Here is a 26,358-nt window from a genome sequence, read left to right as displayed (position 1 = left end):
ACAATCAACATCTGAAAGATAAAGTAAATTATAAGTTTGCATTGTATACGCGGGTTTCCTTCTACATAGTTGCGTATATACGCAGGTTTAATTAACTGAAGTAGCGTATATTATCTGGATTTAAAAAAGGGAATATTTGACTTGATAATACTGATTCACCACCCCTCTCAGTATTATTTCCAACAAAAGCCACAGTCTCTACAGAGCCGGAGGCATCAGGTGGTTGGAACACAGGGGGAGGTATCATTAATCAAGCGTTTGCTTGCTTCCCATTGACTTCCATCCCACAACCTACTCTAGAGACTAATTCCAAAATAATTAAGAGGAAGGTTGTACTTAGAAGAGGCATATAATTAAAAGTAACCAAGATTCTTGCATCACACCTAGGTCTTAGGATTTGTATAGTATATTGGTTAGTGAAGCATTCAACCAACAATTGTCCATCTGGTTACTTGGTATTTAATTGGTAATAAACAAGAAGTTGACTCCATAAGGCACTGGTCTCACAATTCAATCGAATCTAATCTTTTAACCTTGCTAAAATTAACCAGGTAGCTAGGCCACTCAATCGTGTCTCCTATAATTGTTGGTTACCAACTTGTTTTTCATCTTCACATTTCTAGAGGGACTAACCCCCATAGCTTGCTATTGGGAGACAACTAGAACAAAGAGGTCAGGGATCAGAGTGACAACCCCCGACTTGAGTTGTTGTCGCAGTGTCTGTACATTCCGAGCGAAAACAGTTCCTAAAGATGAATGCAAAAGGAAAACTTGTTGAAATGACATGTTCTAGGAGACTAAGGGCAAGGCAATCACCTCCCTAGACAACTTGATTAAGGATTAGCAAGTAAGATTATTATTATTGAGTAAGGTGAATGTTAAAAGATAGATTTGATTAAATCAATATGACACTTATTGAGATTTAAAAAAATGAGAGACTAGTGCCCTAACAATGCTGAAATACAATTTAAAGTACTTGTAGATAACAATACAATATGAAGCATTAAGATAGGCAATGTTGCAGAAAGGTGTTAGTATGAGAAATCAAGAAATTCTTTTTGAATATTTATGTGGTAGGGTTTTAATGGGATAGGATTAAGAGATAATTCCATAATAGTCATTTTTATATCTACGTTTCGAGTCTCAAACATGACTCATCATCAGGATATGATATCACCAGTAATTAAAGATATGAGAAACAAGTGACGATCTTGCAAGAGAAATGAAACTTGTACTTCAAGTAAAGATGATATTCAAGAGAAAATAAGCTTTAAATTGACAAGTGTAACAATATAAAACTTGCAGGTATAGAATGAACTCACAATTCCAATTACAGATAATCAATTGAAATGCAATGAGTAAATGCAAGACTAATCTATGTGAGATGCAAAGTCTTGGTTAATTTTAATTATATGCCTAAGCTAAGGGTGAAAGGCCTTCTCCTCAATTATCGAAGCAAGTCTTAAACAAGGTTGTTGAGAGAAGTGTTGGGGAAGGAGGCTAAGGCCTCATTAACGATACCTATCCATGACTTCTAGCAACCCAAGTGCCTCTGTTCCTACAAGGGCTCGACCGCAAGAGAACTCCAAAGTCACTCGTTTCAACCGTTGTTTAAGGGCCAAGCTTCTCAAACTGGATAATAAAGAATGCTGCCTTATCTTTCTATCAACCAAGCTTATGCTTGGAGGTAAATTTTAGAAATGCAAATCTAGATCGAGGGTGAGAATGTAAATGCTTCAATGAGATTCAATAACAATACTGCTTCAATAAAGGAAACTTATAACCAAGATTTATGATAGTCACTTAAAACACAAGATTATTAGCTTACAACGATGATCAATGAAGCAAATTTTAAGATTACTCAATGAAACAAGAGAGATGCAATTAGATTTGGATGTTAGAGCAACGTCTCAATATGCCTTTAACAAGAAATGCTTCTTAGGATGTTCTTTACTGATATTAGACAATGGAAACAAGTAAAGTTATATGATGAAGCACAAGTGAATGATGGCAAATGAGATTGCTAACAAGAAATCAAAGATTAGAGAGACTACTTTAAATCTACAATTGCAAGTGAAACAAAGACAAGAACTATTCCAAATGCAATAGATCCAATAGCCAATGCAACTTAAGAGATCGGATCTAAACTATGAATGCAAGATAACAAGTTAGTAAGTTAGATCTAAAGACTAAGAGAAGAAGAAGTGAAGCCGCCCCTTTTAAATAAGGAGGCGGGATACCATTGTATTGAAATCCCAAACTTCCTCAAAGAACAAGATCTTTGTTATTATATTACAAAGGAAAAAGTCCTTTAGACAAAGAGGAAGGACTCTTCAACTCAAGGAGATTTACAACAATGAAAGAGCTTCACAACAACAATCTCCTCGAGATACAAGGCTGATATAGATCAGATCTGCTTATGATTTTGATTGCAAATTAACCAAACCAATTGATCTAACCCTCCAAGAACCCTTGGCCTTCAACAAGGATGAATGATAGTAATGCTCTCGGCAAGGTGAAGGAAAGGCATCCAAGGGCTCATGACCAACTCATAAAATTGATTTAATTTTTGATTAAATTTATTTATTTATTTTTTATTTTTTAAATTTTTTTATAGTGATTTCTTAAGGATCAAGGCTCAAATTTCTGAAAATTTTTTGGTCTCTCCATTACCAATTAGCCTTTTGCACCAGGTGAACGAGGCATCCTTTACGAGCTCTCGACCTTGAGGAAAAGGGTTCAAAATGATGCTACATCCTCCAAAAAATTTTGCAATGTAATCAAGCCTTCCAAATTTGATTTTGATGCAAAGAAAATTTATGATGAAACCCTTCCAAAAATTCGTTGACCTCTGCAAAATTAACAAGGGTTAGCACCTTAAAATCAAAGGGAGAAATAAGGCCCTAGAGGGCTTGCGCCATGTAATATTCCTAATAGGAAATAACAATGATAAATAAAGCAAAACTCCACATGCAACACAAAATTTAACATGCAATTTGACACCCACAAATTCAGCCAAAAACTGCGCCAAGCTGAGCCATTTTATTACCAAAGAGGGATGCACAATATATGTGTGGAATATGTGCACCTAGGCTTGCTAAAGCAAGCTAGAGAAACCCTAGGTGAGTGTTGGAAATATGGAGAGGGGGGGGGGGTGAATTAGTATTTCTTCTCAATTGTTACTTTTACTAGTTAAATCAATTATGTTGGGAACACAAAATGAACAATAGGAATAAATAGTGAATCAGTATTTCTTCTCAATTGTTACTTTTACTAGTTAAATCAATTATGTTGGGAACACAAAATTAACAATAGGAATAAATACTTTTATTAATATAATCTTTACGATAAATCAGGTACAATATATATATAGGGCTCCAACCCTTGATGAAGACACCGATCTTCAATCTCCCAGGCTCCAACCTGTTGCCAAGCACCAACTTGGTCTTTTGTGAGGCTCCAACCTCTAGGGCACTGGCCCTATCTTCTCAAGGCACCAACCTTGTGTTTAGAGGCTCCAACCCTTCTCTGGTACAAGCTCCGACCTGGTTTCTTGAGGACACCGATCCTCTAGGGCTCCAACCCTATCCTTCAAGGCACCTACCTTGTTTGTTCGAGGCTCCAACCTTCATGGCACCAACCCTCTGGGCTCCAACCCACTGCTATATTTTGTGCTCCCAAAATCTTCTTCGCTGAATTTTTTCAATCTACAATTTCACGGTAGTCTCCATGCTACATCGTCAATGACAACCTGTTTTCATATGAAGGAGTCTTCACAATTCTTCATACTCTCCAACGGAGTCTACAAAGTTTACCTCATGATGACCTCAACAATGCATCAAGATCTTCAATAAAGTCTCCAAGATTTGTTGATGTTTTTCAATAAGATATTTGCGCTAGGTCTTTGGAACAGGTCACTGTCTGTGCTATGGCTTCATTTCAGGTCCGATCCTTTGAAGATGAATTAGTTTCAAAGATTGTCCTCCCGCTATGTCTTCAACTTCCTTCTTCGCTCGGCCTTCAGTTTCTGTTGCACCTTCTATGTCTGCTCGACCTTCGGCTTCCTCTGTTCTTCAAGTTCAAAAATTGTGAACTTTCTTTCTACTCTGTTTTGATGCCCGAGATCGATGCGCAGAAGTGAAGCGTTTTAACTCGTTTTTATACGAGTTTCACCAATACCCAAAAAACACGACTATTGGAAGGAGATCTCGACTTATGGATATTCATCCAATTACTCATAAACTTGTTTTATTTATGGAAGATTTCATAGGAGAGTCTATACCCAAAGAGATCCCACATCCACGTCATCAATCGCAATCGCAACTTTCGGAGGTCCCGCAATTGCAATTCTTAACATCATCGATGTAACATGGCCGATATTCACATTGCCAATGAAACATACGGGATATAATATTAAACCATCGTCAATAGATTCGTCGGGTCCATAGCTAATACCACAATCGGCGGTCCGACGGTGACAACCCTTTGAAACTTGTAATTAATGCGGATGTGATATTTCATTAGGTCATGCTATAATGGTGCAGTGGGTCTGCAATGTTATCGCAATCTGAGGATTTGGATATACTTCCCTTTATGACTTATAATATGAACGTTCCGATACGGACGCGATATTTCATTGAGTATTGTAATGGTCCGACGGGTTCGCAAGACACAAATCGCAATCGACAGATTTGGGGCAGTGAAACATAATAAACTTTATGGTTTGCGATTTGCGATGGATGTGATATTGTATTAAGGCGTATTGCAATGGAACCATCGGGTCCGCAATACATATCACAATCAAAGGATTTGAATGTAACAAGGCTTTGCGATACGTAACTTTTGAATGGATGCGATATTGCATTAGGGTTGTTATCATAAACTGTTTCGGATCTGCAACTCAAATCGCAATCGAAGATTGCAACGTGACACGACTTTAAAACCTTGCGGTATAGCGGATGCAATATTTCTTTAGGGCGTGTTGTAATAGGACCATCAGGTCCACAACTTATGTCACAATCGGCGGGTTTTGAGCAGTGGCATAAAATAGAAAACGTCGATATTATATACTGCCGATACGATTTCTCTGATAACTCTGTTTATGCTCCTCTGTTGTTTTCTTCCTTTCGGTTCTTCTTGGGCATACATTACATGCGATATTTCCAATATGGCTCCTTCGGTGTTTTCTTCTTTGCTCCTTCGATATTGTTGCTCCTCTAACTTCTCTTCACTCTTACGCTCTTCCGATAGTTCTACTCCTCCAACGTAATGTTCTTCTTTGTTCTTCCGGTAGCACTTACCCTTGGGCATATGCGATAACCTGCTTCTCTTGCTCCGATAACTTGCTTCTTTGATGGCTTCCAATGAACTCTTCCTCTTACTCTTTGGCTTCATGATGGCTTCTCCTCTTTACTCTTTCTCTTTCTCTTCTGATGGCTTCCGATATCTTTCCTCCTTGGTTCCACTGTTTCTATTACGTCTGTATTCAATCCTTGGTTCCTCCGTGAGCAGTATTATGATCAATGGGCATCAATGGGCAACCACACATGTCACAAGAATTTGCCATCACAAACACTGCCATATTGACAACAATGACAACCTAGATTAACAGTGAGAAATTGTGCTACCCGGATGCTAGGAGGTGATTCCTCTTCAAGCTCTGTGTTGGCTCTGGAAATATGGTTGGAAGGGACTATTGTTTGACCCCTCTAGAGTGCTTATAAAATTCTTCAAAATTAGCCTTAAGCTCTCCTCAATGAACCCACAAAGACCCAGAAAGGGTTGGGCCTAGTTCCATCCTCCGATACTACCCCCAATTATAGCATATACCTCCTCCAGTTGGGTAATTCGTACCACCTGGAAATGTTGCTGCTAAATCCCTCCAAAATGCTGAGCAAACTCCACAACTATTCTCCTTTTGTCCTCCAACAAAACTCAACCCCAAATTCTCGGCCAAGCTCTCTCAATGAATAGGCTTCACAAATGACTGCGGAGGCCCCAATCCAGCCACCTCTGCGTATGCCCAGGAACGATAAATTCGGCTTGAAGAAATGCCACTTGATCCACTTGTCAATCCCTTGCTTAAATGTTGCTAAACACCGAGAGAATGTGCCCCTAAATTCCCAGTATGAGCTCTGTTCTGTAGCTCACTCCCTAGAAGAGTGCGTGTCCTTTCTACGCCTTGTCTGCTCCAGAATGAATCGAATCTCCCTGTAGGATCTCCCCCGGAACAACTCCACAATGTAGCAAAGGCTCCCCTAGGGTGGCACTCGAAGTCCACCGAAAAAGGAGTTGAGATTTCCCCTCGGAAACCTTGTGTGCTGAACAACACTCATAGACTTGGCTCGGCTAGAAAACAATGAAATGTTTAGGATCGGCAAGCCAGCATCTGGAATTATTAGAAGATGGCGGCTGTACAAAAAATTTACTTACAAGAGGTAAAGCTGACTGTTGAAAAGGCTCGGAGAGTATCTGACAGTTGAGATGTAGTCAAGGGATGAGGCTATTTTTGCTGATCAGAAATGGCAGGTCAGATGGAGTAAAAAAAAAAGAACCAGAACAGCAGGCTATTGTGAGTGCAAAATTGTAGGTCCAGAGCGCATTCCCACCACACTTCTGGAGTGGTAGTGAGATCCTTAGGAGAGATCTGCTACAGCAGTATGCAATCTCAAATTGCTATATTTTACCCATTTTTGTCTCCTTTTAGGGGGCGGTTCTTTCACTGGCCTTTTCTCTTTTTCTTTTTTTGGTTATAAATGCTTGCTGTCTTTTAACCTAATTGTCTTTTGTGACATTAATATCAATTTCATTTCATATCATCTCTCCATTTAGTTTAGATGTAGATGGTGGATACCCAAGGGATTGAATATTGTATGTCTGTAACCACAAGTTACATGGACTGTAGTTTCACCAACTGTGAACGTTTACTCTTTTTTCCATTCCTCTATATTCTTGGTCTCTGTATTGGGAATAGATTTTCTGTGCGGTTGGATAGCATTTCTTTTTCATATCATCAATCTTCCTTGGCTATAAATAAATTAAATGTATTGTAACTAAAGATGGCCAATGTTGCAGGTTTTGGCTGCAGTCATCAAAGCAGGTGCTGCGAGGGAGCACGAGATGCTTGCAGAAATTCGTGATCCTGTTTTTGCTTTTATCCATAAACTGGAAGCTCTGAGAGTGATGGATGCTATGCTTGTTTCTCGTGTGCGGATTTTATACATACGCTCTCTACTGTCCAGATCACCAGAGTTGCAGTCAGTAAAGGTAGCATGCAGTCAGCAAGTGTTATACTAGGATGAATTGCTACTATTTAAAAGTAACAGCACACCTGGTTTTGTATATTTCTCAAATTCTTATGTTCTTTTCTATTTTTAGGCCCTTCCAGTTGAATGTTTCCTAGTAAAGGCTGCCGGACGCAGCCGAAGCTCCAGCCGGGGTAGCAGCCCAGGGAGGTCTCCTTTTCGCCATGAGTTGAATGCAAGAAAAGATTTGATGGCTGATAATATCCAAGGTTTTAAGGTGAACATCAAGCAAGAAAAGAAATCAAAGTTTTCTTCTATTGTCTTGAAGCTCAGAGGAATCGACCAGGTAATCAGAGACACAAGCCATTATTTGCATTTATCTGTAAGCTTTAAAGTGTTGCCTGTTCCTGGCTTATTTTCTGAAATTGATACAACTTTTTTTTTTCTTCTTCCAATTCTTGGAAATGAATGAAGCAAGACTTGTCATTTTCTTCTTCTTTGGAACTGGAATCCTTAACTATTAAAGTGCATGATAGCAGTTGCTTCTTGCCAGCAATGAATTTTTATAGCTAGCTTGCTAATTAAGTTGAAAAATCAAAGCCCCAAAATTCTGAAACCTGTTTATAGTCGTTAATGATGTAAACCTCTTCTACATTCAGTGTGAAGAACACTCCAGACTCCAAAATAGATGCTGATTTCTCGAATTGGTCTTGAGTAATTTTTTTTGAGACGTGAGATCACGAGTGAAAACATATTGTGGTATAAAATTGCAGATATTTATAGTAATTTGAAGCTGCAAAGGACTATTTTGTTTGCAAATTATGTGCTTGACCATTGCTGAATTTTGATGTTCTCAAACATATATTCATCAGAGATAATTTATTTTTGGAATCTGGATCAGGAGACATGGCAACAACATGTAACTGGTGGGAAGTTGAGGGAGATGACTGATGATGCACGGAACTATGCTATGGGTAATAAAGATCTTGCTGCACTTTTTGTCCACACCCCTGCTGGTGATCTTCAGCGGCAGATTCGATCTTGGCTTGCAGAAAATTTTGATTTCCTTTCAGTAACTGGTGGAGATTCCTTGGGAGGAGTTCCTGGACAACTGGAACTTCTTTCAACTGCTATTATGGATGGTTGGATGTCTGGACTTGGGGTTCCTCAACACCCAAGCACTGATGCATTGGGGCAGCTTCTATCTGTGTATACAAAGCAAGTTTACACAGCTCAGTTGCAACATCTGAAGGTTGTACCTTATGCTCATTATACCTCTCTTGTCTGAACTTAACTCATGGAAATTTTGCTTTTATGTTATCTCATTACATGCGCTTTTGATTATAACTTGTCCTTAAATTGACAATTTGGAGGAGCATGTTCTTGATATTGCTTTATTTTGAAATTTGAACATAATAGATATTTGTATTTGTTAAGAGCTGGCTGCAGCTTTACCTGTATGGCCTTGATACCTTCCTAAAAGATTCAGACAATAGAGGTTCTAAATTGAGATTCTTCTCCCATTCTGGGATAAGGATGTTTCTGAAAATTTCAACTTTCCTACAAAATTCTTTTTATTGCCCTTCCAAGAGGTCTACTGCTTTACAAATTGGTTGCATAGAAAAACACATAAACAATAGATGAACAGTGAACTATTGGGTGGATGAACCTTTTTCTTTTTGGATTGAGTTAGAGATTCTGAAGGGAGCTTGCAAGTCTGTTTAACTTTCCTAATCTTTACCTAGGTCTATTCGTGTGATTTCTCTTATGAGTTGGCGTTGCCAATGCAAGAAGTTGTAACTGCTTCGTTGCTTGTTGCTACCTTTTCCTTTCTACGTTTGGGTAACATATTTGTAGGCTATGTGCTCGGGGCTTTAATATTATCATGGTTTGAGCTGGTGCATCTTCCTCTTCAATCATGATTTCTTCCTCTTTGCCAGGTTTTTCTTTGTTTGGTACTCTGAGTGCTCTAGTTTTTCAGCGTCCATTGTTGGGCCTGTTACCTACCACCAGTGGGTGACCCCTATAGGAGAAAAATTCTCCTAGATTTGTCTTCAGCCAGCAGCCCTTTGCAACCACCATATAGCTCGATGTGCCAACATTCTCTGCCAACTCTAACATCTATGTTGTAAGGGTGAGGATGGGTTTGGTTTGTCACCCTCCTCAATTGGGCCAACCTCTCATCATCCCAATGAATTCTACCCCAGAATTTCTGCATACTGGATTTCCCTTGAGCCCATTGATTATAACCCACAATCACTTGGGAGCATCACGTGATGTTTTGGTTGGAAATCAAGGGGCCACCCCCTTGATCATCATTTTGGGAGCCCTCCTCTTCATTATTTCAGTTATAGGACTTATTTTGGCCTTCCAACGACCCTTTGCACGCTTATTTTATCATTTTGGCCTCACTGGATGGCTTATTTTGCAAATATGATTTATTTGGTGGGCTTGTCACCAAAGTTATTGTTATTTGCGCGTTAAAATGGTTATTAGGGGCTTAATTAGGCCAATTAGACCATTCGAATTTGAGGCTCATATAAATTGAAGAGACGTCATTTGTAGTTGATCGTCATCATTTGGATTGAGATTTCTCTTGTAAAAGAATTCAGACATGCAATTGATGGACGAAATTGGTATTTTTTTATGCTTTTTGATGTATGGGATTTTCGCTATCTTGTCTTGGAGCTTCTACTTGCAAATTTGATGGATGGATATACTCACATTACCTTGCAAGTGTTATTTGATGCTCTATCTTTGCATTGTTACATATCTAATGTATGGAAAATCTTGTAATGATCTTGTATGTGCGCTAATCTAATGAGACTATTGAAGTATTGCATGCATTACTCACAAATAATGTGGATGAATGTTCCTAGATGCTCCCTTTGCATATTACATCCTTGAATCTCCACCACCCTTTGTCAAGTGAAGTATAAATATCTTGTGTAGCTGTGTTGCTGCCTCTTTAGGGTTAGCGAAAGCTGTATAGGTTTCCTTGATAGAGCGAAGTTCCTTCATTAAAGGAAATCTTCACACCATTTCTCCAAATTGATAAGGGGCTGGTCTTAATCTTAGGTGATCAACCTAAAATCTTTTCCTTTTCAACCTTCACAAAATTCTGCCCTAATCCTAGAATGTCAACTAGGGCTTGGAGCAAATTGCTTTAGGAGGGGTCTTTTTGAGAGCAAATTGGTAGGCTACTACGCTATAATGTCCTCTATTAGCCCTCCCAATTTGAGGCGATTCCCGTGGTTAGTTTGAGAGAAATCTCAAGCCCTAGCTCCAACACTGATTATACCCTTAAACTTCTTTGGTTAGTGGTAGCATTGAAGGTCACTTGCACTTGAAAACTCAAAGGAAGTTAATCATTTCGACCTTCTCCTTTTTCCTTGCTTGACCTAGTAGTCACATTGAAGATCATTCTCTTACAATCATTGTAAGCTCTAGGCCTCACTTGGATTTTCCTTGGGTCTCTCTATTGGTGTTAAAACCTTATATGGTTTTTCATCCTACAAAGCCCTTAGGGAGGTCCTTCCTCTTTAGGAAGCCTTAAGTCTAGGAGTATATCCTGTAATTGAATAGTTGTTTCTCCTAGGTCTAGGTCTCTTCATAGGCCTTTCTTGGAGAGCCATTAGCTTCTTCTTAAAGCATTGGGGCATCATTTGAGCCTCTCCTTTGAATGGGCCCTTGAAATCACATCATATCTTGCCATTGATCCTATCTTTCAAATGATTTCCTTTATATCGGGACTCCTCCCATTGGTGAAAGTCTGTAAAGAGCAGGGGACATTGACTAAGGTGATAGTGGTGTTAGTTTCTATAGCATCGAAAGTGTTCTAGTCTCTAAACATTGTGGAGAGGCTAAAACACAAGAGTTCTCAATTATCGAGAAATTGTTTCTAAAAGTTCCACCTATAAGTGTCCCAATCATATTATTAACCTACTTTTTAAATATTTCTTAAGTCTAAAGTTATGAAATTTGGTAATTAATCAAAATTAATTTAGATAAGATGTGAATCATCCAGAAACTCATACGGATCGACAAGGAATTAATATGGGCCCTTGATTAAGTTTTCTTCTTGGTCGTTAGAGGTCCAATAGAAGATTATAAGAAGAAGTCGATTGGTAGATGGAGGATATACTCGAGGGGTTCAATTTCCTTAGAGTGTTTGATTTTTCCAAAGAGCCAACAGTTGTGAGAAGAGTTCGAGCTTTAGAAGGAAGCATGAATGGAGAGGCGTAGGGACAATGATCCTAAGGAAGTTTTCCGGATCCAAAGAGGCAGCAACAAGAGGCCGAGTTATTCACAGTGAGGCAGTGCAGAGGACTGCATAGTCAACTTCAGAGGGCAATTCGATTTAGCTAGGGGAAAATCGATTAAGCTTCCAGAGGCTTGGAAAGTCTTTTCGAAGGTGGAAGAATCATTTTCCTTAACAGAGATAGGCATAATGACTTCATCAGAGGTAGTTCCAAGCTAGATAAGGGTTTACACAAGGATTGCGTAGAAATCTGCACAGAGGGTCTAGAAGGACCAATTTTCTAAAGCGGAGTTGTGCCAGGGTTGTTTGTGAATGAAGGGAAATTCCCTTAGATAATTTTGGCCATATGTTCTTGCTGTTTGGATTGCCAATTGGGCATCGATAGATTCTACTCAAAAATTCACTGCTGCATAGTAATAAAACCCCTCAGTTGCTACACTGGTTTTCCGCATTGGGTTTTTTTGGGGAGATTTGGCCAAAAATAACTGTGTTAATTTTGATGTGTGTGCTAGCATATTTCTCAGTTTCTAGTGCTATTATTTTATGTAGTTTTATTTGTGAAGGTTGCAGTGTGAATTATTTGGTATTTGTCGTAGTAGATAAATTGTTAAATTAATTAACAATTAGAAAAAATTTCTAGTTGTTGCAATAGGATTTCATTGGTGAAATTTTCACATGGTATGAGAGCGTGATTGATCATACGGGGAAGCTCAAAAATGAAGGAAAAAACTCGTTGTTCAGAGGGACCAACAAGACGAATTTCTGGAGGCCGCCTAGAGCGTAAGCCATCCAGTTCAAATTGCTGGGCAGATCGATTTTTTAGTGCAGATTGACAAAAATGTTCGGCTTGTCAGATTCAGTGATTCCAATAGGCAAAGGGAGCAACATCATATTTTCGCTGAGCAGATTCCTTGTTTGGGCTCAAAGGGTTTTACTGCAATTTGCAGAAGCAAAATCAACATAGGGTGGAAAGAGAAAAACACACACAAAGGGAAAATTTCTCTCAAGGGACTTCGAGTTTTCGTGGTTCGATTTTTCCAGTTGCAGATTGGCAGTAGCTATATGTAGATCTTCTCACTCCAGCAGGGAGTGCGTATCGCAGATCTAGCAGCCAAGCAACAGGAAAAAGGGAGTTTTCGACAGGTTTGTTGAGATGGCACAACTGGGCTTAAAGATTAGGATAGGTTTGTGGGAGCCTCAAACTATGTCATTTGGAAGGCTAGGATGTCCTTCCTTCTAGATGAATATGGCATGAAAGCCTATATAGATGATGTGGTAGCAGTATCCCAAGAGAGAGAGGTAGCAACAAGAGGCTGAGTTATTCCTAGCGAGGTAGCGTAGAGGAATGCATAGTCAACTTTAGAGGGTAATTCGATTTAGCTGGGGGGGAAATCAATTCAGCGTCCAGAGGCCTGGAAATTCTTTTAGAAGGCCGAAGAATCGTTTTCCTTAGCAGAGACGGGCATAACGACTTCATCAGAGGCAATTCTGGGTTGGACGTCTAAGGGTCTGCATAGAGTGTCCAAAAGGACGAGTTTTCTGAAGCAGAGTTGTGCCGAGGTTGCTTGTGGAGGAAGGGAAATTCCCTTAGATAATTTTGGCCAGATTTTCGTGCCGTTTGGATTGCTAGATGGGGCATCCATAGATTGTACTCAGAAATTCACTGCTGCATAATAAAAACCCTCAGCTTCTGCACTGATTTTCCTATATTGGGTTTTTTCGGGAACATTTGTCCAAAAATAACTTTGTTAATTTGATTTGTGTGTGCTAACATATTTCTCAGTTTTTAGTGCTATTATTTTCCACAGTTTTAGTTGTGAAGGTTGCAGTGTGAATTATTTGGTATTTTCCATAGTAGATAGATTGTTAAATTAATTAACAATTCGAAAAATAATTTCCAGTTGCTGCAATAGGATTTCAATGGTGAAATTTTCACAAGTGGGTCTTTGTCCCATTGTTGGTATTTGGTCTAGTAGTTGTTCCTTAGGTATCCCTCCTAGGACTCCTACTAGATTGAGTGGTAATAGGGCTAGAGCTAGAAGAGGTTTATTTTTATGCTTTCACTAGGGCCTCAGTTGCAGGATCTACTAGTTGTTGATGATCAGAGGTGTTGTGCCACCAAGTAGGCATGCCACTAACCTTCGTTTATGACTTGTTATTGACAATGCTTAACCAAGTTTATTGGAAGGGAGGATGTGAGAATGGGGAGATGCAGAGGGTGGGGGTGAGGAGATGTTTGGAAGCACACCCAAATTTTAGGGAAATTCACGGGGGATGATGGGATGTTAGGGTGTGTGTATCATTCAAATTCAATAATGAAATACATTGATTCATACATCATAAATAATTCAATGAAATAGAAATAGTAAAACATTGTATACATTGATTTAAAATTCATCATTCATTATTCGAGAATCTGATTAGTACTAAGCAAAGTAGTAGATACTAAAGTTCAAAGATTGGAATAGTAAATGGAAATTACTAAATCTCAAAAGTAGTAAAATGTGAGATGTCAAAAGAATCGTAAGTTAAAAATGAAAATGAACAATGGACAATGAACCAATGTTATTAGAACCAGAGCAATCATCAAACCGATTGACCCTAGAACTAGGAATGAGAAAAAAATTGGACGAAAGAGCCAGTCGATCAAAAATACAAAAATATTCAGATTTTGAAAAAAAACATAAATCTTCATGTCCATCCATATGAATCCAAACCATTATACACAAATATGCAAAGTTTCTCATATATATAGCAAGGGTGCATATAACCAAAATAACATCGAGTGCAATCCATCTTTGAACCAAAAATACATCAACAAAGAGTCTTTAGATGGCCTCTATAGTAAAAAAAAATGATGCTACAATAAATACCTACATGTCATCAAAATCATTTCCTATATTAGGATTTTCATCATCAATATCACCCTTTAAGAATTGAAATAAGATAGAAAAAGCTTAACATGTTAAATCAAATTTTTTTTTGACTGATAGGTACAATTTCACTATGTTCATGATAGAGGAGTTCACCAATCATTGCCACCAACATCAATGTACATAGAGGGCTAGGTGCTTTTAATTAGATGCTAGTTCCACACCCTCTTACATGATATAATTGAATGGAAATGTTGCAATTCCTCCAATCTTGAAGACCTGAAAATTATTAAGTTTGTTGGATGTTTGTGGGATCTAAAATTCTACTTTCTCAATATGCAATCCAGTGAGTTTGGAACCAATTGTTGATTTTTGTGTAGCATTGGGAGGTATCCCCGAATGCCAAAGAGGTTTCCAAGTCTACCCAACTCATGAAAGGGTGTCCTTTGGGGTTAATTTACCCCCATTCGACTAGTATATATAGATGATGTGACATCTCATTTTCTCCACCAAAAAAGTGAGTTTCTTCATCTTTTTGAGGTCTCTTGGACAACTCCACGTGTGGAGAAAAGGAGGATGAGTTGATAGTTTGAATGAGTTGTTTCTCTCTTTGTTTGGCCAAGTTTGACTTGAGTTGTGTTGGGTCCCTATAATACTAGTGATTACCCCATTACTATTGTAGTTATACCCCTTATTTATATTGTTGTGCCCCTATTACCCCCATATTGTTATTTCTGTGCCCCTTAGAATCTCTCTATTGTTATTTTTGTGGCTTTATATTATTATTGTTAGGTCGGCTGGATTATATTGTGACTCCTTAGACTCCTATATATAGAAAGGAGGTTTTGTCATTTGTATCATCCAAGAATTGTTCATTTATGTAATGTAAAGGAGGTTGCCCCCTCGAAGAGGTTGAATTCTAAGGCGTTGATCTATCTTTTCTTGAGCTGGTTTCATAACATTTGGTATCAGAGCTTTGGATTCTAGGGTTTCGCTGCTCCAAACAGGTCATCGTGGCATTTTCGCTATAACTTTTTTTCTGTGACGTTTCAGAAGTCGCAAAAAAAACCCATTTGAGAAGACATCGCGCTGAACCTTGGGTCCGAATTTCAGAGCATTTCGCGTGATATTTTCGGAGATATGATCTGAGGAAGTTGGTCTTTTTGCAGACTCCTGAATTACATTCAAAACAGGTGACCTGGGGAAAATCGTCATAACTTTCTTTTTGAGCATCGGATTGAAATTTCGTAAGAAGGTACAGAAAGAGGACGGACTGTAGTTTTCTTGTATATATTTTTCAGAGTCAAAGGTTGGAACAGTGACACGTGGCACTTCATACAAGTTCGCTCTACTGAACTAGTCTATAATCAGGTCACTGCGGGAGATTGTGCATAACTCTTTCTTGGAGAATCCAATTTGGATCAGACTAGTGGCATTGGAAAGAGGACATAGAAGGCTACTACAGGTCACAGTTTCAAAACTGGATGATTCGAAATTACAGAGATACATCAGATTCAATATCAGGCTTCTACAAAGTAAAAAAAAGGTGTGTAGTTTTTTTTTAAATTTTTGCATAAGCTTGATTTGAAGGAATTCAAAGGGCATAGTAAAGCATTATTATCAGTAACTGATGCCCCGAGGAAAGAAAATGCAAACACCTAGTAAGGAACCTGAAAGCTCTAGCATGACTCATGAAGAAGAGGAAGAAATGCTACATGATATATCAAAATTACAAGAACAAGTGCAACAAATGTCACGCTCACAAAAGCTAACAGATGCTAAGATAAATGGCGTGGAATCTAAGATAAATGGCGTGGAATCTAAGATAAAGGGCATGGAAGCTAAGATGGATGATCTGAAGACAGATTTGAGGACAGATTTGAAGACAGACATGGCAGATTTGAAGACAGATTTGACAAATTTTCTACAAGAAATACTTACTAATGGTGAAAAGGTTGTAAAGGAAACTCATGATGTGAACAAAAGAAATGTTAATCATGATTCCATAGACTCTAATGTTGGATCGAAGACCCACCATATTCCAAAAATCGATATGAGGAAGTTTGATGGCAAGGATCCCGCCACATGGATATTACAGATGGAGCAATTTTTCGATCTCAATAATGTGCAAAACACACAAAAGGTACGTATGGCAACTTTATATTTGGAACCAAATCAGTTTGTATGGTATCAATGGCTTTGCTCTCGTAAACAATTTATCACTTGGGCAATTTTTACGGAAGAATTGATAGCACATTATGAGGATACAAAAAGCAACACTTTTTTTAGCCAATTGATAAGTCTCAAACAAAAGGGTTCAATAATGGAGCACATTGAGGAGTTCCAAAAATTGAACATAAGGGTAAAAGATATTCCAGAGGAGCATAGGATTGATGTGTTCATAGGGTCTTTAAAGGATAATATCCAACATGATGTGTGCCTTTGGGAACCTGATTCATTAGAGAAGGCATTCAGGTTAGCAAGAAAAATGGAAAGCAAAATTATGGCAACTAGGAAGCATACCATTCACAACTATAAAGACGGAAGTGTTGTTGCCCATAGTCTTCCACAACCTACAAGGTTGACACCACAACAATTGGAAGAAAAAAGAGCAAAAGGGCTTTGTTACAATTGTGATAGCAAATACACAAAAGGTCATAAGTGTGCTGAGAAGAAATTATTCTACATAGATTGTGAAGAGGAAGAAGAAAAGGAGCAAGAAAGGTCAAAAGAAGAGGATATATTCCAGGAACAAAGCCTAGATGAAGAACAAATAAATCCGACCATATCTTGTAATGCATTGGCGGGAATTACCACTCCTCAAACCATCAAGATAGAAGGACAAATCAAGAAGAAAAAGGTAATAGTGTTGATTGATTCAGGAAGCACCCACAATTTTATTCATTGTAGGGTAGCAAAAGAATTGAATTGCTTCCTATATCCAGCACCAGAGTGTCAAGTGATGATTGCAAATGGAGGAACAATAAATTGTTCTGGAAAGTGCCATAATATCAAGCTATCCATGGGAGAATATGTATTGACTAGCCCAATGCTTTCCATTCCAATGGGAGGTGCTGATGTTGTACTAGGAGTCCAATGGCTACAATCCTTGGGTACAATAGCTTTTAATTTTCAAGAACTTTTCATGAAATTTTCTGTGGAAGGAAAGGAAGTTGAATTAAGGGGTATTGCAGGGAAACCAGGAAAGATAATCAGCTCTAATGGCATGACAAAGCTTCTAAAAAAGGAGCAAAGAGGTGTAATTGCACAATTATGTTCGCTAGATGTTTCCACATTGGAATCATCTATTTCTCCAGATCTCCAAAAAGTCCTGGACAATCATTCCAAGGTATTTGAGACTCCCAAAGGTCTCCCACCTATGCGTGATCATGATCATGCTATTCATCTGATTCCAGGAAGTGTTCCTCCAAACATCAGGCCGTACAGATATCCATATGTCCAAAAAAGTGAAATTGAACGTATGGTTGCAGAAATGCTAGAGGCTGGTATAATTCAACCGAGTCAAAGTTCTTTCTCAGCTCCAGTAGTATTGGTGCACAAGAAGGATGGATCATGGCGCATGTGTCCAGATTATAGGGAGCTCAACAAGCTCACTATTAAAGATAAGTTCCCCATTCCTGTCATTGATGAATTACTGGATGAATTGCATGGATCAATTTACTTCACCAAGTTGGATCTTCGTTCGGGATATCATCAAATCAGAATGAAGATTGAAGACATTCCGAAAACGGCATTTAGAACTCATGAGGGTCATTATGAATTTTTGGTCATGCCTTTTGGCCTTACCAATGCACCTTCAACATGCCTTTTTGGTCATGCCTTTTGGTCATGCCTTTTGGCCTTACCAATGAACATGTTGACAAGGTGTTACAACTATTGGAGGAGAAACAATTATATGCAAAAAGATCCAAATGTTTCTTTGGAGTCCAGGAGGTGGAATATTTGGGTCATATTGTATCTCATGAAGGAGTTAAGGTAGACCCTAGCAAAATTAAAGCCATTAAGGAATGGAAAATCCCCACATCCATAAAGCATCTGCGAGGATTTCTTGGGTTGACAGGGTATTATCGCAAGTTTGTTAAGAATTATGGGAGAATAGCAGCACCTCTAACAACATTATTGAAGAAAGATTCATTTTCATGGACTCCGGAAGCAACAAAGGCCTTTGAACATCTTAAAGAGGCAATGTGCCAAGCACCGGTCTTAGCTACACCGGACTTCACAAAAACCTTTATTGTGGAATGTGATGCTTCAGGAAATGGAATTGGTGCTGTTCTAATGCAAGATGAAAGACCCATTGCTTTTGAAAGTCGTCCAATCAAGGAAAAGTTTTTAAGCAAAGCTATTTATGAGAAGGAAATGTTGGCAATACTCCATGCACTTAAGAAATGGCGACCCTACCTAATGGGAAGACACTTCAAGGTAAAAACGGATCATGATAGCCTTAAATACTTTTTAGAACAAAGATTATCCTCTGAAGAGCAACAAAAGTGGGTCACAAAGATGTTGGGTTATGACTTTGAAATCATCTACAAAAAAGGGAAGCAAAATGTGGTGGCAGATGCACTCTCAAGAAAGGATGAGGATGTGGAAGCATTGTTGTGTGCCATTTCTATTATCCAACCAGATTGGATAAATGAAGCAAAGGAGGAATGGAAGAATGACGAAGAAGTGTGGGCACTTATTCGAAAGCTACAACAAGATTCCAGTACTTCTGATACATTTAGCTGGCAAAATGATTCGTTATGGTACAAAGATCGCTTATACCTCTGTAAGAATTCCCAGCTAAAACAAAAGATTCTTATGGAATTGCACACTTCTCCCTTAGGAGGGCACTCAGGATTTTTAAAAACTTACCACAGGGTTAAGAAGGAATTTTTTTGGGATGGCCTTAAATCAGATATTCAAAAGTTTGTGGCGGAATGTTTGGTTTGCCAACAAAATAAAGTTGAAACAATTAAGACACCGGGTCTATTACAACCTTTATCCATTCCAAGCCAACGTTGGGAGGAGGTTTCAATGGATTTTATCACAGGTTTACCCAAGTCTGAGGGAAAGAGTGTCATCATGGTGGTAGTTGACAGACTTACCAAGTATGCACACTTTTGTGCATTATCACATCCATTTAAAGCCAGTACAGTTTCTACTGCATTTATGGAAACAATTCAAAAGCTACATGGAAACCCAAAGATTATTGTAAGTGACAGAGATCCCATTTTCACTGGAAATTTTTGGACAGAATTATTTTCTTGTCTTGGTACTCAGTTAGCTCATAGCTCATCTTATCATCCTCAATCTGATGGGCAAACTGAGATAGTAAACAAATGTTTGGAAGGATATCTTCGTTGCTTTGTATCTGATAAACAGACACAATGGGTCAAATGGTTGCCTCTGGCTGAATGGTGGTATAACACTTCCTTCCATACAGCAACAAAAATGACCCCATTTATGGCACTTTATGGGTATCAACCACCATCAATCACATCATATTTAAGAGAAAATTCTAAGGTTCAGGCAGTGGAACATCACATCGAACATCAACAACAAGTCCTCCAACTCTTAAAGGATAACCTCGTGTTGGCACAAAATAGAATGAAACAACAGGCAGATCAACATCGCAGTGAAAGAAGTTTTGATGTAGGTGATTGGGTATTCCTACGGCTACAACCATATAAGCAAATGTCCCTAAAGCAAGCTAAGAAGGATAATAAATTATCACCAAAGTATTATGGTCCGTACAAGGTGTTGGAAAAGATTGGTACTATGGCATACAAATTGGAGCTTCCTGCAGCTTCTCGATTGCACCCAGTTTTCCATGTTTCATGTTTAAAGAAGGTTATAGGCGACAAGCTCCCAGTTCAAACAATATTGCCAGAACTTGACGAGGAAGGAAAAATTATATTGGAATCGGAAGCAGTCACAGAAACAAGAACTCGACAGCTACGAAATCGATCAATTTCAGAGTATCTTATCAAGTGGAAGAACTTATCCGCTGAAGATTCCACATGGGAGGATGAGAATTTTATGCAAAAGTATCCAGAACTGCTCAAGCGTTGAGGACAACACTTTTTTGAAGGAGAGGGGCATGTTGGGTCCCTATAATACTAGTGATTACCCCATTACTATTGTAGTTATACCCCTTATTTATATTGTTGTGCCCCTATTACCCCCGTATTGTTATTTCTGTGCCCCTTAGAATCCCTCTATTGTTATTTTTGTGGCTTTATATTATTATTGTTAGGTCGGCTGGATTATATTGTGACTGCTTAGACTCCTATATATAGAAAGGAGGTTTTGTCATTTGTATCATCCAAGAATTGTTCATTTATGTAATGTAAAGGAGGTTGCCCCCTCGAAGAGGTTGAATTCTAAGGCGTTGATCTATGTTTTCTATCTTTTCTTGAGCTGGTTTCATAACAAGTTGATTGAACTGTTTTGGGTTGAGTTTGACTAGAGCTGACTGAGCTATAAGAGGGGTGCATGTGTGTCAGAATTTGATTGCAGTTGACTGCAAGAGCCACAGGGCCGAAATTTGACTGCAGGTTGATTGTTTGACCAGTGTTGACTTCTGAGCATTTTGGTTGGTTTGACTAGCATTGACTTTCAACTACCTTGACCAAGTTTTGACTAGTATTTGAATTTGTACGACACAAATTTCTAGACAAATTGGATTTGGAAACCTTGTTGAAGACTAATTTCTCCTAAAAGAAAAGTTTTTGGGATTTCTTCCACGGTTGGTTTTCCTAGGGTAAGAATATTGTCTTTGTTGTGCATGGCTGTCTTTTTATGATCCTTACTGATTTCGTTGCATTTACTGTTGATATGTTTTGATTATAATTGATCAATGATATCAATGGCATGAGATAAATTGATTGAATATCATTAGGTAGTATTATCAAAGCATAAAATTGTTTTCTACTACTCACCTTGTAGAAAATTCAACACCAATCTCAAACATTCTGAAACAATTAATGGTAATGTTAAAAATTTAAGTAAATGGATGAAAATGAAAGAATTTAACTTTACCATTAATTACATAACATTAGTAGGGCCTGTTACCCACCAATTTGTGGGTGATATTCCTAGGAGAATTTTTTTCTCCAAGATGGTCCTCAAGCATTAGCCAACGACCCCTTGTAACCACCAACTAGCTCGTTGTGCGATTTCTCCACCACTTGAGCCAGCCATGTGGTCCCTCACGCTTTTGTTATGATCGTTTGTTTGAAGGTGGGCCTTCCGGACCTAGAGGTATGTCTTGTCATTAGGTAATTGAATATTGTAGTTTGCTTGACATGGATACTTATGGGCATGTATTAATGGGGGGATTCGGCGGAAAGAGTGGGCTAGGTTTGTGCTTTTGTTCCCTTGACCTCTTTTGGATGTTAACCTTGGACCCTAGTCTGTGGGACCTCTTTTAGTAACCGTTGGGCTTTTGGGATGGTAGTACATGGGAAACCCTGATTTTGGTTGTGTGGTCCCACTCTGTCATCCACATATATCACTCCCCTTACACTCATTATAACCTCATTCATCATTTCTCCTACCAGGGTCCACATTCCTCCACTAGGTCCACACAGGGTTAGCCTTCCCCCTCCCCTTGCCCATAGCTTATGTCAGGCTTGGAGTGATGCCCCAAAGGTTGATGCAGCTAAAAATAAAAATAAAAGCATAATTGGCCACATTCAATAGGAAAATGTACCACAAAATGCAAAGATGGTCAAGACAAACACATTTAGTACGTGGGCAAAAGCCAAGACATGAGCTCTACCCCATCGTCATGGCCATCACCATAGTTCCTATAGGCCCTAGATGAGCCTCCTTTATCATTCAGGAACCCATGATTGTCCCAACTCCTGGTAGGCAATGAACCGCCCTACCTTAAAGTGGGTATCCACTGCTATATATTACACATCATGCTCTTATCCCTTCAGCCCCAAGCAGTGAATTAAATAAAAAATCATAAAAGGAAAAAGGCATATAAAGAAGGGTGGAAAAATCAAAGTAGAGGCACCTCAGGTACCACGATTGCTCCCTCCTATACATAATATACCCAATTGTGGGATTCCCTTTTTTCAGCTGCCCTTGTACCCCAACATGTGGCCCAGGGTTGCCCCTTTTCATCCCCTACTCCATTCATATCTTTATCAAATGCCACCACCCTTTAAAGGATGTACCTTGGACATACTATCCCCTTTAGAAGTAGAAACCACCTAATAGGATACTTGGTTAACGCCATTTGGAGCTTGGAGACATTAGCACATGCCAAAGCCTACTATGGAAGGGCATGCCATTATGAAGTGTTCACCTGTTGTCCATGGTTTGTAAGCTCTTTTACTCGATTTCCTTGATGACTTGGATTACTGGAAGGCTAGGGGATGCATTGGATCTTATGTAAGATTGTAGGTGGTCTCCATTTTGGGTTTGGTCTCTCTATATGGGGTCCTAACCCTCCAGAGGGCTACATTGGCACATGTAGGGTGTGTGTTGAGAGCCATGGGCCTGGACAACAGTAGGCAACTCTCCATGGATTGCCAAAGATGTTCAGAGATTGCTTGAGATTCACCCATTGGACGAGGAAGATGCACTTGGTTCACCTTTGCCCAACTGACCCCACAATTGTACCATGCACTTGGTAGATGACCCGGGACTTGTATGTTGATGTGGCATCACTTACACCATCATCTGAGCCCTTACAGATGGTCTACAGGCATCTTCGACTTACTTCGAGACCCATGAGGTCATTTGTGTTCCGTCACACCCATTGGGAGTAACATAGGTTTATTATGTGGAGAACAAGAGGCTAACCCCTTGTCCATTACTATTGGGAGTCCTATTCCTCATTATGACACTTATGGACTTCATAAGGCTTTTTAGAGGGCCCAACGACATGTATTGTTGATCATTTGACCTCTTGAGAGGCTTGTTATTTTGTTTATGAGCTAGTTCGGTGGGCTTGTCACTAAAAATTAGTTATTTGCACATTGTTTTATTTTCGCGGCCAATGTAGGCCCAAGTAGCTAAATCAAACTCATTAGGAGTGTATAAATACACTTGATGAGAGTTCATTTCTCGTCATCACTTGGTTTGGATTTGTATCTCTCTAGAGATTTTCGCTATTCCTTCTTGGTGGACGAAATTTTGGAGCATAGATGAATTTTGATGTTTGGATTATCTTTTCTTATCTTGGAGCTTCTTGATTGGCAAGTTTATTGATGGTTGGATATATTCTCTTACACGTAAGTACAAATGTAATGCTATTTCTTCTTTTACTTTGTCACATGCATTGATGATGAGATTTTCGCAATACTAGGGCTAATCACTGCATGCATTTACTACGAAATTGTGGAATTATGTTTTTATATAGCATCTCTCTATGTATGGGCCATATATGTTGAACGAATTCACCTAGGGATAATTCTACGATTGAATTTATCTCAACAAGCCATTTTACCTTGCAAATCGAAGTGTAAAAGCTTTAAGGTCACTCTCCTTTGTCCGAAAGACAAGTGAAGTTGTCCTTGAAGCCTCCTTGACCTAGAAATGAAGTCCATTCTCATATTCTTCTTGACTCCAATCTCTCCAAAGTATTAGGCATTGGTCTACCATAAGGTGATCTCTTAAAGAACCATTTTTCTTCACCTTTCCTTTTTTATTCTAGGTCTAGCCACATTAGGGATTTGTTACCACTCAAACCAAAAAGGGACCTAAAAGGGTTTCCTAAGAGGGCAACTGCTAGGTTAAGGGAAACAATAGAGGCTTAGTGCATTGTCACCACTGCTAAGTCTCCCTGCCCTTTACGAACTTTCACTGATGGGAGGAGTCCCGGTAGTGTAGGAATTACTTGTAAAGTATATGTCAATGGATAAGTGGAAAGTGACCTTGGAAACCTTTTCCCAAGGATGGAGTGAAGAATGGAACTTGCTTGTTCTTTAAGTAAGGGACTTGGTCCTCTAGGGGTAAGGGGTGAGGATTGGAGGGTTGAGGGAGAAGGAATAGGCTTATAGACGAGGTTCTCAATCCTTATAATCCTTGGGAAACTTGGATTCCCAAATTGTCCTTGACAAATAATCTTTAATGAGAAATGGGACCACACGGGGCCAAGTGGACCCAGTCCAGGTTCGAGGATGGAATGTAGCAACCAATGATGTTCATATCCTGGACAAGGTGAAAGGAAAGGACTAAACAAGAATATTTACTTCAAAAGGTTTAATTGATCCTGTTGAGGTCTAGCCTTGGAGAGGCCTAGGCAAAATTCGATCCTAGAGCTAGGGCTTGGGATTCGCGAAGATTCCACTGTTAGAATTGCCTCAAATTTGGAGGAGAGGGAGGGGACCCACCAGTGCAGTAGCTTGTAGGAGTTTGAAATTTTTCCTTTGGTCAATTCCCAGGAAATTGATGCCCTAGGTGACCTAATGTTGCTGGACCTAGCGAAAAAGGGGAAAAGGGTAAAAAGAGGGTTAAAATGATCACCTTTTTTGAGGGATCAGTGCCTAATTCACTTGGGGATATGTAGTCAAGGATGATCATGAGTAAGAACTTGGTTTCTTGATCAAGGAGACCTAGAAAGTCAGCTTCATCCAATGTTGAGAGAAAGAAAAGAAAAGTGACCTTCGAGCTTTTATACTTCAAAGCAAATGATGCAAGCTTATTGAGACAAATAATCTCTAGGACATTTCATTCATATAACATTGGCCCATATATTAAATTAGCTGAAACATGCTTAATTCCACATTTCAATTATGCAACAACTAGCCCTAATTTTAGCAATATGAAGCAACAAGAATAACAACGTCAGAATTTACTTACAACGTTATAAAATATATCCAACCCACATTTCGTTTGCAAAGACAAAGCTCCAAGACAAGAAAAATAGCCCAAATCCATACGTCAAAATTCATCCATCTCCAAAAAATGTCCTCCAAGGAAAAAATGCGAAGTTCTCTATGATTAGAGAGATCCCAAGTCAAGTGATGATCCAAATGACTGTATCTAACATCAATATATAGCCTCCTAAGGAGTTCAAACTAGCCTATGGGCCTACATTGGCCCCTAATGTTAAAATAATGTGCAAATAAAACCGCTTTTGGTGACAAGCCCACCAAACTAGCTCACAAGTGTAAAAATAAGCTTGACAAGGGGCCAAATAATAATATGTACATGTCGGGAGGCTCTGCAAAGGCCTAAAAATCACCTGAAGTGCCATACTAAGGAATAAATTCCTCGGAATATGATGGACAAGCGGGTGGCCCCTTGTTCTCCAAGTAGTAGACCTGTGGTGCTCCCAGTGGGTTTGAAGGCACATAAATGACCCCATGGGTCTCCATATGAATCGGAGATGCGTGTAGATCCTTTGCAAGGGGCGAGTGGTGGAATAAATACAGCCATGACATTGTACAAGTCCTGGGACACTTGCCAAGAGTGTGGGGCTCCTGTGGGGGCTTGCTAGGCATAATGTACCAAGCATATGACCATCATCGCAAAAGTGGATTGCTTGTAGTCTCTGAGCATCGATGAAGATCCGTGGAGTGTTGTCTGCTACTGTGGCCGCCAATGGCTCTCTATGCACACCCTATATGTGCCAATGTAGACCTCTGGGGGTTAGGATCCTGTATAGGGAGACCAAACCCAAATGGAAGCCACTTGTAATCCTGCATAAGATCCAATGCATTCCCTAGGCTTCCAATACAACCAGTCATTAAAATAATCGGGTAAAAGAGTTTTAGTTGTGGTGACAGTGGGCTTTAGCTTCATTGTTGCTCTTAACCTAGAAAGTGCCCCTCTAGGACCCCTTGCTAGTTTGAGCGGTAACAGGGCCCTAGACTTGAATATTAGGTTTTCCCACTAAAAAATTATTGTTTTTAGGCAAAATTTAGAAGGGATGTCCACGAGCACCCCTTTTGGAGAGATGCGTATGTCCCATTTGGGAAATGTTCCCCCCTCACTTCTCCTTCAGTTTCCA

General features: G+C 39.2%; 1 protein-coding gene across 2 annotated transcripts in view; it reads left to right on the top strand.

Annotated features, from left to right (window-relative positions):
• LOC149262413 (kinesin-like protein KIN-14L) overlaps window positions 1–26,358 on the top strand; it is a 310,043-nt gene that overhangs the window by 227,014 nt on the left and 56,671 nt on the right. For both annotated transcript variants that reach the window (XM_089424447.1, XM_089424441.1), the window contains 3 exons: window positions 7,075–7,266; window positions 7,378–7,590; window positions 8,146–8,496. In XM_089424447.1, the coding sequence (XP_089280573.1) occupies window positions 7,075–7,266; window positions 7,378–7,590; window positions 8,146–8,496 (756 nt within the window). The remainder of the gene's footprint in view (window positions 1–7,074; window positions 7,267–7,377; window positions 7,591–8,145; window positions 8,497–26,358) is intronic.

Source organism: Pinus tabuliformis, chromosome 6 (genome assembly GCF_031772625.1).
Source record: "Pinus tabuliformis cultivar Carrire ecotype Pingquan chromosome 6, CPIR1, whole genome shotgun sequence".
NCBI classification, from domain to species: domain Eukaryota; kingdom Viridiplantae; phylum Streptophyta; class Pinopsida; order Pinales; family Pinaceae; genus Pinus; species Pinus tabuliformis.
Note: the sequence above shows the minus strand (reverse complement) of the source record. Positions and strands in the feature narration are given on the sequence as shown.